The 15,553-nt window shown below is 38.0% G+C and overlaps 1 protein-coding gene across 2 annotated transcripts; it reads right to left on the minus strand.

Moving 5' to 3' along the window:
* Window positions 1–1,594: 1,594 nt before the first annotated feature.
* Window positions 1,595–10,083, minus strand: LOC139759485 (m-AAA protease-interacting protein 1, mitochondrial). 2 transcript variants are annotated; one of them, XR_011715069.1, is made up of 6 exons: window positions 9,757–10,083; window positions 8,779–8,983; window positions 7,465–7,663; window positions 7,269–7,358; window positions 5,457–5,613; window positions 1,595–2,583 (listed from the first exon to the last, which is right to left on the minus strand). XR_011715069.1 is itself a non-coding variant. In XM_071681661.1 (5 exons), the coding sequence occupies exons 1-5, from the start codon at window positions 10,023–10,025 to the stop codon at window positions 2,490–2,492; spliced, it is 924 nt and encodes a 307-aa protein (XP_071537762.1). In that variant the 5' UTR covers window positions 10,026–10,080; the 3' UTR covers window positions 1,595–2,489. The 2 variants fall into 2 exon arrangements, 1 of the variants encoding a protein (XP_071537762.1); XM_071681661.1 differs by lacking the exon at window positions 7,269–7,358 and having other exon boundaries at window positions 9,757–10,080.
* Window positions 10,084–15,553: the final 5,470 nt, after the last annotated feature.

The following is a 15,553-nucleotide window of genomic DNA, read 5'->3' on the forward strand; positions in this document are numbered from 1 at the left end:
CCTGGTTAATGCTGGGGTTGCAGTCCTGAAAAGAGGGACTAAGTGAATCCATTTTTCCCATGGAAACCCAGGTGTAAAGGTTCCTAAGGTTTTAAGATAGTTACAATCTTTGGGACTGAACTTGGAAAAATATCCAATAAAGAGATGTACCTATCGAAATGTTACGCTAAAATAAAGTCTAAATAACTTGAACATTCAACAGGGATGGTTCTGAAATTTGCTTATACAAGTAGGTTGAGGTGAAGGAGCGAGTAGCACAGTTAGCCAAATGAAGGGACAGGATCATGTGCTAATGAAATTAAAGGTGAACTTGTAGGTGAAATTAGGTGTGGCTTTTCTTGCTGCTGTGGTGTGATCTTGAAAAATTAAGTCAAAAAATGTAGGACCATCTTTCTTTCCTGCCAATAAATTTCTATATAATAATGAATGGCAACAACCAAAATCCTAACAACTTGAAAATTGCAGTCTCTCCTAGGATCGTCCTTGCTGAAAACAGCCATTGCTTCTATGATATGCTGGCAAGCCTCAGCCATTCATTGTGTGGTTAACACTTACTAGGGTGATGTTTCAACAGGAAGAGTTTCTTCAACCCACTGTGATTCTAAATCCAATAAATCTTTGATAAATAATTTCATGATTACTTCATGGTTTTAGTGACTTGTATAACTTCAAAGCAGAACATCAAGGCAGAGTGAACATGTGTTCCCTAACCGATAGAGAGGTGATGTTAAACGGGGCAAACCTGTAGGCTCATCTGAAACTACACTCCTCACACATATACGAGTGACAATTTCTTGCTTGCCTTCAGGACATTTGCCCACTTTTCAAACACGATTCAACATATCACAAGACCCCTCATGTCCAAGATACAAACTCTGCACTGAAGACACTTAACACCTACTCAATTGTCTTGCAATTGCCCTACAACAATAAAACAAATCACCGCGCTTCATGACCTGTGGTCCTGCCTAATGGATATAGCTTGCTTCCCGAGTACTGCAGGAGCTTCAGAGAAGGGGATCCTGGAAGATAGGAGATCCATTCTTCAGCCTATGCTGGATAACACTTCTTTGAACAGCCTGAAGGGGAGGGTGAACAGCTGGGTTGGCTGTGAACTTGCTGCCCTGTCCAGGATTTGAACCCTGGTGGGTCTCCACATGTTTTAACTTAATAAGTAATGATAGCTGCTACTCCATGGGAATGTTTCTCCAAGTTCATAGCTGTACACAAAATATTGCTACAGTTGCCATCACATTACTGATGGCCTAAGGGAGTCAGCAACCATCACTCCAATTCAAAAGAATATGAAGAAGGTATACATACCTACTCTGAACCAAGGGTATTAATCTATGGGGAATTAATGAATGGGTGTTTTGTTACTTACTCTGTATTTTGTGAAAAACATACCAATACTGGTTAACATTATCTAATATCAAAATGACCTTGACAGTATACTCTTTAAACCATGGAGTTAAGGTTGAAGACTCCTTCAAGATGACCATCATTTGAAATGAAAAATTTCTTGTGAATACATTTATAAATTCAATCTGAAAAGCATCCCAAACCAAAGAAATGATAAATAAAAGGTAGTCAGTCTGTAATGTACACTTTATTGAGGTGATACCTTGATATATGATTTGTAAAAATACCAGATATGTTCAACATATTTTGATCGCCTGAAGCTAAAACACAGCACATTTCAAAATTCTTTGAACAAAATTGCTTAACATTTCCAAGTAATATCATCATAAACACAATACAGACTCTCCCTTTTGGCATATTGCTTCAAGGTTCTAATACAACAAATGATACTAGTTGTAAACCTTGGCTACCCTCAGAAAACTTCCCACACAGACAATTGTACTATGGCACTTTTTTGAGGTTTCCCTCATCACAGTGACTACAAAAAGGCATCAGCAAAATCTTTAAAGTGATTAATAGCAATCAAAAATGCATGCACACATGGTGAATAATGATTAAGAAATCATTCTAGTATCATGCAGAATTCTGGTTTCCTAAACATTAATCACAAGACAGGTATATCATGTGGTTTCTTTTAGCAGCCACCTGAATAACCAGCTGAAGGTCAGTGGAATGAACTGTTTAAAATGAGCAGCTTTTGAGCCCGTAACTCTCTCAAGAGAACCTTGGTTTTTTGAAATGTACTTATCAATTCACATCCATTAACTGTAGACGAAGTCTCCATGCAACTTAATCAGAAATTTTCCAGAGTCAATTCTCTTTGGCTGACCATCGTGATCATATGCGCTTAATGTCATAAGCTGTGTATACTGATTACAATTAACTGTATATAATTTCATCAGAGCTACTGATGTAATGATGAATCTGAGGTGATAAAATGTTCCTCATAGTTACACAATATCTTCTTAGCACATCAGTCCTGAGTTTTAAATAATAGAAAATATTTATTGTTATATTGCTATCTGTGTGTGTTTGCCATGTTTTTCCTGAAAGGTGAGTGCGTTGCTTTACTGCTGCTGGATATATTCTCCAGGCTTGAAGTGGTTGGCGAGAGAAACAGTCCATTGGTCTTCAACACCTCGGGTAAATTCACGAATAAATCTGAAAAGAAAGGTCATCAAGCTGTTGCTTCCAATGGGAATTTCCACAGCAAGACGTGCTATTATGTCACAGCTCCAAATTGGCAAACACCATTTCAACTGCATTCCATCACAATCAATATATTGAGGAAAGTTCAGCTTGTGCTATAGGGAAACCTTTTGTAACAAAGCACAGGAAAAAAATATGAATAATGAACATGAATGAAACTGAAATAAAACTATATACAGAAAAATAATCAAACAATGAATCAAATGATCCGACCTTGTAATCATCACAAATGTAATGGTTTTCAAGTAGTGCTAAATCTTGCTAAGACAGATCACTCTTGTTAATAAAAGGTCTGTGTGGACTAGTTGTGGATAGGGTGCTGGTTTCAGTATAATGCAAATGGGGGCTGGTTTCAGTACAATGCAAATGACAGCTCGATAAAAGAATGAGAGCAAATGCAGCCCTCTTCATCTGTTCCTGGCACTGCCTCACTAACGTGGGAAATGCTAATCAAGAATGAAAAAAAAAGTTGAAATAAATTCAATGAAGTTATTTGCTACAAATTCATGCTCCATATTAGCAGTATATGATCTTGATTGCACTGAAACAAAGTCTTTGGGAGTTTATGAATTTCAGAACCACCAGATTTTTTATAGTCTAACTATATATCAGAAACTTGCTAATCAACTATTATTATAGAAGGAACTTTTTGGTGAAGCATAGATTATGCACTTTCATAACAAGGCTTAAATGATAATGTTAATCAACCCCTTCCAATGAAAGCAAGCATATGAAGACATGGCGAGCTCAACTACCTTAATATTGTTTCCACTATTTACAGTTATCCAACTGTAGCCTCAAAAGCATGTAAATTCTAACAGTCCAACAGAAAAAATCTGACCACAGAAAAGTCAATTCCACCAGAACCATATACTACAATGAATGAATGGCAGGTGCACAAGTCCTTTATGTGTCCTCTGTCTGAATCAAATTTTTTGCACTTAAGAAAGCATGAAGGGCAAGTGCTCTTTCATGGAAAGAAAACAATCTATCTACCTACATCTCTGATGCCTGTTCCAACTGGAACTTCTTTAAAGGGGTAGCCACAGCAATAGAGTCACCATAACAAGGGAATTCCAGTGCTGCTTCTTAACCTTTAGTGCCTCACCCTTAACAGGCCACTGGCAGAGGACAACTCTAGTGCAGTGTTTGCCGAGGCTTCAACCTAATGTTCCTACTGACTACTACTATCTAATGCACTTATCAACTACTTCTACCTAATGCTCAGCCTAATATTCCTACCTACTACTTCTGTCTACTGCTCCTACCATTTTGCCAAAAGGCAGGGCTAGCACACAGTGCTCACTGCAAGAAAAACTAGATTTATGAAGAATGAGCTGTGCGAGTTAAGTGTTGTCAAGTGTTACGTAAGAAAGGTGAGATTGTATGTTTGTGGACAGAATGCCAGTACTCCATGTGTTAGTGAGGCAGAAAGAAAAAACAGCTACCTGGGTCAGAAGAGTGCAACTTGATATTCACTGAAGTGCTGGCTCATTAAGCAGATGTCACAAACCCTCCTGATACCCAGGTGGGTAGTACTGGTAATACACCTTCCTGGTTGTTGGCTGCCTACCAACTACTATCTACAAAGTTGCATTAAAGTAAGGAAATTGAAGCCGGACACTGAGCCTTCCCAAGCACGATGAATGTTTTACCAGCACATTTTGCTTCATATGCAAAAACTGGAAATAAATAATGATTATCCAATAGGTATATATTCTATACCTGATATAATCAATGAAGAGAAAATGATACCTCTTTACTGCAGAGAATCTCCATGCATCCTTCTATTCTTTCATATGTCAAGATAAACACAATAACATAACAATGAAACATAAAATAACTGGTAGCTACAATAATTATATTCTGAAACTGGTAAACAAACAGCACTAAAAGTTTATTTTGAATGGCTGACTTATGGTATACATACAAGTTAAGATGCATATGTATAACTGTAATGGTATATGCACAAGATGCAAATTCAATTTTTCTACTGCTGTGGCTGGCTATCCCCATGTAAGACAGTTGTTGGGAGAGGATTCCATTTTGTAATATTAGCTTTGCTTGTATGTCTGGATTCATTTAATTTGTCTGGATACAACTTCCTATTTGTGTCCATAGAACCTGCTGAGTGAATATAATACAGAAATGAACAGGTATCTTCCCAACCTGGACATTTTGTCCAAGTAGTGCAATTAATGGTGCATAAATTTTCTTTCTGCCTCACCCACACATGGACTAATAGCATTCTATCCACAAACTTACAATCTCTCTTTGTCACACATAATACTTGACAATACTTAACTCACAAAACTCAGTCTTCATTACTCTACATTCTCCTGCAGTAAGCACTATGTGCTAGACCTGCCTTTTGGCAAAATGGTTTGAGCAACAGACATAAGTAGTAGGTAGGAACATTTCGGCAGAAGCATTAGTCAGAAAAATTAGGTAGCAGTAGCAAGTAAGAACATTAGGTAGAAGTCAGTAGGAACATTTGGTAGGAGCCCAAGGAAACACTGCCTTACAGTTGCCCTCTGCCAGTGACCTGTTAAGGGGAGGCACTATGGGAAAAGAAGCAGCACTTGAGTTTACCAATTATGGATACTCTTTTGCTGTGCCGTGAGGGAGTTCCCAGAGAGAATAGGCATCAGAGATATCAACATAAAACTTCCTCCCAGAATCTGCAATACATCCCAAACCTATCAAATAACCCAGGTTTGAGAGTACTTATGACATATATCTGAAACCTACAAAATGTCCCAAATTAGCTCTGGTATGAAAGGATCTACTACATTACTAAACTGTAGACCTTTTTTTGTACCTACCTATAATTGGCAATGGAGATGCGATCATAATTGTCATATACACCTTTTAAACCACCAGGAGATTCTCCTGCAGCTGAATTCTTTAAATGGTCTTGGAATCCCCTGAATACATGATAAACCATTGTAATCTCCACAAAAATGCGCTCACTTGAAGTCCCTGAAATTAAAACAAGCATGTCTTCATTATGAGTACATTACAAATTAAATAAAACATTCTGTGTCCTAATGTGCAGTGAGCCAGGAACAGATTGTTTGTCATACTCCCCTTTCTGGAAGAGGTTAATATTTTTCTTTTTGCTTTGTTAAAAAGTTGGTTGTTAGCATTTAATCCACAAACTTATACCCTCAATCTCAAACATAATACTGGACAAAACACAACTCTTTAATCTCTACTGTTGATTCTGCTCATTTCATACATTAAAAAATTGTGGCGGTACAAAAATTAAATGATTCTCAAATGCTGAAATGGAATGATGCCTTAAAGTCAAGGAGGGCTGGTAAGTCCTCAGGGTCCCCTTGCCCATCATTAAGTGACTGGAACCTAACCCATTTTTCTGACAATGCTCAAAGACCTTCATTCATGTTATATGATACAATGACTGGCCAATTATGGGTCAATTTCTGTTCTCAAAATACTAAATCACATACTATAACAACAGAGCAATACCATTTCTTTCATGCCTACAACTATTCACATGCCAAAAAGGCACAAATACATAGTTTGGAAGCTCTTGAGCAGCTACAATGAGGATGAAATATGGATAGTAAGGTGGAAAGCTAACCAAAATATGGGCCTATTCTAAGCACTACCAAGTGTCATTCCAAAAGATGATACTGTAGAATATGTATTATTCATCTGAAATGACTTCAATCAACTCAGTATAAAGGGACTGAATCCCATTCTACCTATCACACTGTGTGTAAGAGACATCATAGATATTTTATCCAATTAACCTTTATCAGCCCACAAGGGTACTACAAACTGCCATCACTCATGCTGTATGGAAAATTTACTAACACGAATATATTTCTTATTATACTTTATCGCTGTCTCCCGTGTTAGCGAGGTAGTGCAAAGAAACGGACGAAAGAAATGGCCAAACCCACTTCTTATGTGTGAATATAAAACTTAAGGTATATAACTCATAATTCCTAATATGAAGAATGAAGATACTAACACTTGCTAAGCTGATGAGCTGTAAGGTCATAAAGGTATTCATGAAAACTGAACTTCTTGTGGATAATCAATATCAACTAGACACAAGATAAGTGCTAACCAGATAAATCGACTCATAAAAGGATCTTAGGGTAAAACCAAACAATCAAAGTCATTGGACTTACAAGATAAATGAAAAGGGTAAACTTTGTAATTACCAACTACAAAAGTTTGCTCTGCATTGACTCCTTGCACTTCCTTGTTTAACAAAGATGATATTAACAAAAGTTTGCTCTGCATTGACTCCTTGCACTTCCTTGTTTAACAAAGATGATATTAACATTCACATTATTCACACTGCATGCCAAGATGAAGAAGGACAGACAATTGGCCATGTTGGGATCAAATGCATTGTCTGTTGGTGGGAAAAGTGTCATTATTGACATTACAAGTTACCAAGTATACCTGAACAGCTGTGACTGTAATCATGTTGAATTCAGTATCAAAATCAATACTACATAGTTTGGCATTAGAATCTATTGGTTGTCTCACCAATCAATCTATTCTACCAAAGCCTGGATGAATGCTATCAACTCATAGTACATGGCTTACTATTAAAGCCCTAATTTAAGAACAGAATTCATTGGTGGTTTTACCATTTTATCTGGTTTAATGAGTCTTGGATGAAAGCCACCCGTCCAAACTCCATGGCTCACCATCTAGGCCATGAAATGAACTATCAGTAACTGAAAGAAAACAAGGTAATTCTTTCATGAATAACCAAAGGAAAATACTCCTCTAACTACAGTTACCTATTTAAGATACCTACAATGCAAAGGTAAGGTAACTAACCTTCATTTGTAAAGATTATTCCAATTTGGTATGGAAATGAGAAAAATATGTCCTCTGCTACAACAGCTAAGTCCAGTCGCTGCTTCAGTGATAAAAGAGAAAAATTTCTTTGAATTTCTTCCAAAGTGGGCTTTGTTATGAGCTCATCCAGGGCTCCAAAGTTGCCCTGTGACAAGTCATGTGACACATGCACCAGAGCCTGTAATAAAAATCACCACTACAATAATGTGGATCATAACTGTAGCTCATTCAATTCATTTAAATTACAAAGTAAATATTCCTCTGTGACTAATCATATCCTTCATAAAAGGCAATTACTAAAAACAACAACAACATCAATAGCACTTTTTACTAAGCCAACAGAAACATGCAGCAACTTGATGCATGTAATCCAACTAGTGTTTAAACTGTATTTGGATCAACATCAACCCTACAGAGTCTGATAGAAATTAAATGAGAGAAATTTCATGGCATAAACAATAATGTAGCATGGCCAACAACATGACATAATACATAAATCATCTCAGCCAATCAGACTGCATCATTGTCATGAAATACTGTATACTACACAGTATTATATCTGATCTTTGTATCTGCTTTGAGCATTAATTCCAACTTGATACATTTACATCAAATTCATTTTAAGGGTATAGTCTTGAATATGAATGCTTTCTCACAAAACTTGATGATCATGCTGCTGGTGATTGTAGGATGTAGGACAATATAGGTATACTGGTCTTGGTGGGCGAGTTACCTAATATAAGCATTTTAAGATATTTCCAGAAAATGTCTTTTGGCTGGCCCACTGTCTTTCTTATATCAAATGATAATGAGTCAAACTTAGACCTATATGATGATGCTTTTTCTGAAGTGTGCCTTTCCCACAATCATTCTACATAATCTGCCATATCTCTCATACCAGTAAACAATTATTATAATGTACTGTATGTGAAAAGAACAATCTCTTAAATTTTCCAAGCACAATTCAAATGATTAAGGAATAGAACTGACCTAAAGATTCCATTGGATATCATATTGCTATCTATCGAACACCTTCAACTCTGTTACCATTTCCATGAAGGTGGCTTATGTGTATACATCCTCTCAGCTCAATCACACGTTCTCACCTTACATCTAGTAGACTTACAATAACAAAGGCATCCATACTACTATATAGTCTCATAAATGTTCTTAAACACCGTTCTTAAACACCTAGAGTGTTAACCATCTCTCAAGCTCTGCAGATTAAGGAAATACAAAACAGGATTTGGTTAAAATGAAATACAAAAATATCTGTTCTTAATCAAGGCTTACCTGAATAGCTCCAGATTTAAAGGAAGCTAAGGAAAATTCCTGATCTAGGTAGCGTCGAATAATGAGATTAGCAAATATCCAGTTACGTATGGTGTGCCACAAACTGGGCCATATAATCCAAGGAAAGTTCATGAGCTCTGGAGAGGTTTTTTGAGGTTGTGCCTTATCATCCTGTCGTTCAATTCCACGACTACTTCTTCCAGATCTGGAAAAATATAGTGAATAATTCATTAAGAAAAACAAATCATACGTTCAAATTGTTCAAATGAGCATACTTTTCAAAGCAGAGTTTTCAACTGTGGACAACTTTCCATACCTTTTACTTAGGTGGAAATTATTCTAAGTAATGGCACATATGTTTGATACATAAAAGAGATAAGTAAACGCTTCAGCTAATGATAAACACAATCTTCACTAAGAAAATAATGCTAGGCAATGCATTTCTATAAAGTAACTACAGTGATTAATTTGTGGCATATTTCATCATAGACATCCTACATAATACTAAAAAGTACAAAAGATATGCGGTGTCATAGCATTAACTGGTCCATTACAACTTTGCCCTTCATTGGCAATACGTTTTAGAATACTATTCATTCGTACTAACACTGATTTTTTTCTGTATTGGTAATGTCTGTAGAGAATAAAGGTACAGGGCAGCTTTATCCTACATAGTCTAAACATAGCACCTAAAACACAAGTAGCCAAAGCTATTACGAGGAGGGGTTAAACTCTTACAACACAAATTTCATTCCTTAGAAATGACTGAAAGACCATATTAAATCTTTTTCAAATACTGTTCGTGTTATCAACAATAAAATACTTATAAATGCACTACAGTACATCAAAGGATCTTTCACCAGTAAAGTCAATCAATCAACATATTGACGTACATTTAAGTACCACTGATCTTCATACACTGTAAACTTAATGTGGAATCAGCCACCGTGCAGAGATACAACTTTACCCATAACTCACCTATACCAACGTTGTTGTTGTGAATTTCTGAAGACTTGATTATCATCCTCCAAGAGAAAATGATGTGAACGGCTTCCACCAGTGATACAGGACCCCAGTTCTCTTATGCAAGACCCTCTAACTTGCCTCTCATTTACAGGCTCCGTGAAGTAGTTACATAATATCAAGTTATCAACATTTGTACACCATCTCGGTCCATCTTTTATCAACTTTTTCCTTGTTATTCCTTTATTTAACTGTAATAAAAAAGGTCTTGAAAATGAATACATTTTCTGACGGCCTTGACCAGGAGAGTGAGTCGTAGACTCGTACCCTCAACCGACGAGTAACATTGTTTTGTTTTCTAAGATTGTATGGGGTAACTATTCACACGTACTTCATTTTGTTATTTTTCAATGAAACAATTAAAAGGCTATTCAAAGACTACAGAATGAATATCATTATAAAATAAATGATATAGATATGAAGACAATGTCAAATAAGTTTAGCCATACATTGATATCACAGGAAGATGGTGGCTATTGCCTCTGGATATTGAGAAAGTCTGTCCTCTCCGGTGATAGTGCAGAGAATATTAATGATTCAGAGTACAGCTCTGTATTTCACCGAACGATAATAAGTAAGGTGGTAGTATTATCATATTTGTTAAGATCGTTCAAGTTGCTCAAAATCATTCTATATTCGTACTGTAGGGGAAAAGCACTCAGTAAGTGAAGAGACTAAATTAGATCTTCCCAAAAACAATTATTTATGTGTCATTTTGGGTATTTCTTTTATTCTTGGTTGAGCGACACCAAAATGCAAATGAAAAATGTAAGCTACCTGTTTTGCTATGGCATTTCAAATTGCGAAGAATTCAATATGAGCTGAAGAATCAGTCTGGATTTCTTTTTTGGGGGGGGCAGGAGGCTGTCTACCTTTTTTGCCCACGACTGAAAATTCCTTAAAAGATGCCTCGTATCATATGTAACTCCGTGTCCGTTTCATCGAGTTCACTGACCTTTCCTTAAAAAAGAAAAAAAAAAGTCGAAATTAATGAGAAATGGTCACGTGCGACGGGAGATGGAGGTATAATTTAAAGAAATCTTCAGTGAAAAATGAGACCAAATTCCGGTCTATAGATCAAGGGGTAAACAGTTCATATGAACTGTTCATATGCACTGTCTATACCTGTTCAATATACCAATCTAACCGGTTCTAATTCGCTTGGATGAGATTCTATCATCCATACCTTTGACCTCTGTAGAATTCTTCACAAGTCTCTTGGCGTGTTTCAGACCCTAATTCTCTGTGCACTTCATTCTTAATTTTGGCAACAATCAACATGCAAATTCAGATATCACTTAGCGTCTAGCAAGTTACATACATAAACCGAATATAGAAATGGTTTGGTCATTTCTATCATATATAAGTGACCTCCCACACGTCAGTCATCCTCGACTTGTTGGTTAACCTGACCTAATCTGATGTGTTCCCACTTAAGCAGTGTTCCTCTGACGACAACCTGACTATCCAGCCTCTCTATCAATCCTGCCATATGTCAGTGGAAATGGCTTTTGATCCTGTCCTTGTGTGTGTGTGTGTGTGTGTGTGTGTGTTGCTTTCAGGGAAGAACTGTTTCCGAGCAATAAATCCTCATACATCTTGCTGATCTCTCAGTTTTAGAATATTTTTGGATGTATTAAGAAAGGGTCTTTCGTAACAGTCGTCTTGACCTTCGAGCCATTTAAAGATGCTTGTTTTATCTCTCATAGTTCTCCATTTTCTCTAGTGTCGGTGTTCCACGACTTATTCCCACACCTCACAGCCTGTCTTACTTGATTCTGGTACTGGGTTTGTTTGCGTTCCATTGAATCTATGTCTTTAGTTGCTAAACTGAGGAGAACACGCAGCTGCTGATGCTTATATCCTCGGATGGGTGGACGAGAGAGAGAGAGAGAGAGAGAGAGAGAGAGAGAGAGAGAGAGAGAGAGAGAGAGAGAGAGAGAGAGAGAGAGAGAGAGAGAGAGAGAACGCTTTTCTTTGCTCCAAGAATAATTGCAGCTTTAGTTGCAGTAACGACAAGTGAAAACAAATTGAGATCTCCTCTGGTTACACTGACAGGTTATCTATCCGTTACGCTGCGGGATATCCAGAAAGCTGTTTAGGTTACATTCGAACTAAAAAGAACAAACCAACAGATTCAAACCTAGGGGTATCTAACAACAACAACAAAAAGAATGATTCCCCTCAATGGAACATGTGGTATCTGAAACTGAATGCCCGTATCTAGTGAATTAATCCATCCTCGTGGAGGGATTTTCCAATCAATCTGGATCTGAATTCAATTTCCGAGTGATCGGAGCAGGCTGTATCTATTCCCCCCACCACATCAACAAACCTGTACAAGAATAAACAAAATGATGCTCGGTGGGTTTTTTTTCTGGGGGGGAAAAAAAAGGACCACAGACCATAGCAACGAACGAAAAGGACTCTGAGATGGGGTTCACTGAGAAGCCTGATGCTAGTGTCATCTTACGTTGTAACCAATCTAAGCTAAAGTTGTTATATATTATATGACATACAGTTCATACAACACTAGTTAGTTAAAGAGAAGTAGGGGAGTGGGCCCTAACAGTGTATGGGATACTGGGATATCAGGAACAGTGGAGTTAATCTGACACGTTGATTACGGTTTCAGCGAGGCACACTAGGCCTTGTATTACTTCTTAGATCAACAGAGCTTTTGATAATGAATGCTTAATAGCGTTTAGGAGGTTATCCATAATAGTTTCGCTGGAGATATAACTTTAAAAACGACATGGAATATTGCTCCGATTCTCATGAACTCGTTTTCTTTTATTGCTGTTAAGTATCTCATAAAGCACCGATTAATTAATAGGGTAGACTATTTTAATATGAATTAACTGTAATAGCTGTCGCATACATTTCATACATTGCATGATAAACCTTTTTCATAAAGTCATTTTAAGTCCTATGAGTATCTTGCATACAATGTTTAAAATGAAAGAATAAACGTTCATATTCATGGCTCCTAATGATATGAATTAACTATAATAGCTGTCGCATACATTTCATACAATTGCATGATAAACCTTTTAATAAAGTTATTTTAAGCCCTATAAATATCTTGCATGCAATTTTTAAACGGGAGAATAAACTTTCATATTCGTATCTCCTAGTGATTATCTTAACAATAAAAGATCACAGATCTGGACGTAAGATGGAGTATTTCACGACATTACCGTATCTTTTCCGATATAGTTTTCGAAACATATCAACTCAAACATAAGAATATGATCTTTGATACTCGAGTACGACGTAAATTCCTTGAACAGAGCCTAAGATCTTTCAGGACGACGGTGTGAACCTTAAAGCAAGCATTACGGGACAATATCTAGGTCTGATTTGCTTGGCTTTTGACCCGATCCTCGATGGTCTGCTCAAAGACCAATAAATCATACTCAAAGGCATATTGTTGTATTCAAGGGCCGCATCCTCGTGCGCAAAGGTCATAACGTCGTACTTAAGGAAAGTGAAAACATACTGTTGTTACTGGGTTCCGCCGAAAGTGATTTTACTCATGAAAAATCACCTTCGCCGAGGAAAGAGCTTCTCATTCCAAATAAATCCATCGTTTCCCTGCTACTGATTGTAGCGCAATCATGGAACTGCAGGAGCCCCATAAAACGGGCCCTTGTGTTGTATGATTAACCATACACTTATTTTCCTGTCTCAGGATCCACTTTTGTGGTGCTCCCACAGCACACGTCCAACAGACAGGACCCCAGGTTAATAAGCGAGATGATGTATGTATGTTTGTGTATGTAAGTCGCGTGAAGGAGAAACGAAGAATCAAGTGAGCGATTGGTGTCTTTAGTAAGAAAATTTCGTCTTGATAGAGATAGGTGGTGTCCGGATCACAGACGAGATATTGTAACTCGTACATGCCTAGGGGGTGAAGTTTTAGACGTGTGTCAATCTGGTGGAGTTGAGTTTTAGACTGGATTAGAAGAGTGGTTGTTTAGCGTTGGTTGATGTAACTTCTGTGTGTATATGTTTTGTCAACATCTTGTTAGCTGGGAGAAGGGGAGATCTGCGAGAATAAGTCCTTGACGTGTGAAACAGAGGAGATTTCCTATGTCTGACTAGGGGTTGGTGGATGGTTATGGCATGGTTTGTGAGGGCAGGGGTCTAGAACTGTAGCAAAGAAGTGAGTGCTGAGCATACTGAGGTGAGATTGGAAGTATTTCTGCTACGTTGTGCAAGTGGTAATTGTGTGTGAAATGGCTAGGTGGGTCAGGGATTACTTTGAGGGCTTTGTTTTGCATGGCTTACGGTTTTATTTTCACTATTGACTAAAGGGATGACTAAGGCAGTTGAGGCGTATATGATAAACGTATAAGGTTTCCCAGACTCCTTCTGCAAGTGGTAAAAGCATACGGTAAAAGTCTCCTTCAATGAGGCTGTAATATCGTCAGTGGACAGAGAGGAAGGCAGCTATTTCAAAGTCTCTCCCACCTCAAAAGAGCCCACCTAACCTTACTCCTGTGTGAAGTGCAGCATCGATGCTATAACAGCCATACAAAAAGCGGTCGTGAGGTTGTATAATCAATTACTTATGAAAATGTACGTACGTTTAGATGAAGGGCCCTTTTGTCGAAGTGAAGCATCGTCTATCCCTGAATTTCATCGGTTTCAAGAAGAGATAAGTGACACTGTATGTAACTAACTTAATGGCAGTACGAAGGTGGCATATCTGGGTGTCGTGTAAAGACTCGAGTCACTGCGAGAGTTGCATTAGTTGCTATGGCGTTACTTGGCATCTTTCCCTCGTGGCACTGATTGTGGTCATTTGAGTATACATGGCCACTGCCCATGGTGACGCTAGACCCATTTGTGTTCATAAGAATTTGTTCAAAACATATAACTCACATATATATATAAACATATATATATATATATATATATATATATATATATATATATATATATATATATATATATATATATATATATATATATATATATATGAGGGCATTTCTGCTCGGTAGTGTATTTTACACTTTATTTGGTGGCTTTCTCGGGAACTTGATTTCATCAGATCTCTGCTGTTGACACGGCTGACTGGAGGAGACGCGGAGGATGGGAGAGGGGATGGACTAGGGAGGGAGCAGGTACGAGGGAGGAAGAGGGACGGAGGAGGAGGGAATGGAGAGGCTCGATGGTGGAATGGAGGTGTTGCATATCATAAAGGAGAGGAGGTGAGAGACAGGGTGTAAGAGGGGCGGGTGTGTGAGAGAGAGGCGGGCGCGTGAGAGGAGTGCGTGAGAGAGGCGGGTGCGTGAGAGAGGCGAGTGCGTGAGAGAGGCGAGTGCGTGAGCGAGACGGGCGTGTGAGGTGTGTGTGTGTGTGTGTGTGTGTGTGTAGGAACGGAGGTATGAAAGAGGCCCCGTCGTTTTGTAGGAAGCTCTTATTGCCTGGAGTTTCCGGATATTCCACAAATCACATAATATTCTATAACCATATTTCGTACAACCATCAAGAAAACCAGTTACAAGTACGTGTATTGCAGTGTGTGTGTGTGTGTGTGTGTGTGTGTGTGTGTGTGTGTGTGTGTGTGTGTGTAAGTAATTACCTGTTTGTTCTGTCCGGGAAGAGAGCTCTTCACTCGTGAGGTTCCATCTCTTCAACATTCTGTACTCCCCCACAATTTCGTCTCTCTCTCTCTCTCTCTCTCTCTCTCTCTCTCTCTCTCTCTCTCTCTCTCGGGATGATACAGATCTCCAAGTGTTCC

The sequence above is a fragment of the Panulirus ornatus genome, chromosome 33 (genome assembly GCF_036320965.1).
Source record: "Panulirus ornatus isolate Po-2019 chromosome 33, ASM3632096v1, whole genome shotgun sequence".
NCBI classification, from domain to species: domain Eukaryota; kingdom Metazoa; phylum Arthropoda; class Malacostraca; order Decapoda; family Palinuridae; genus Panulirus; species Panulirus ornatus.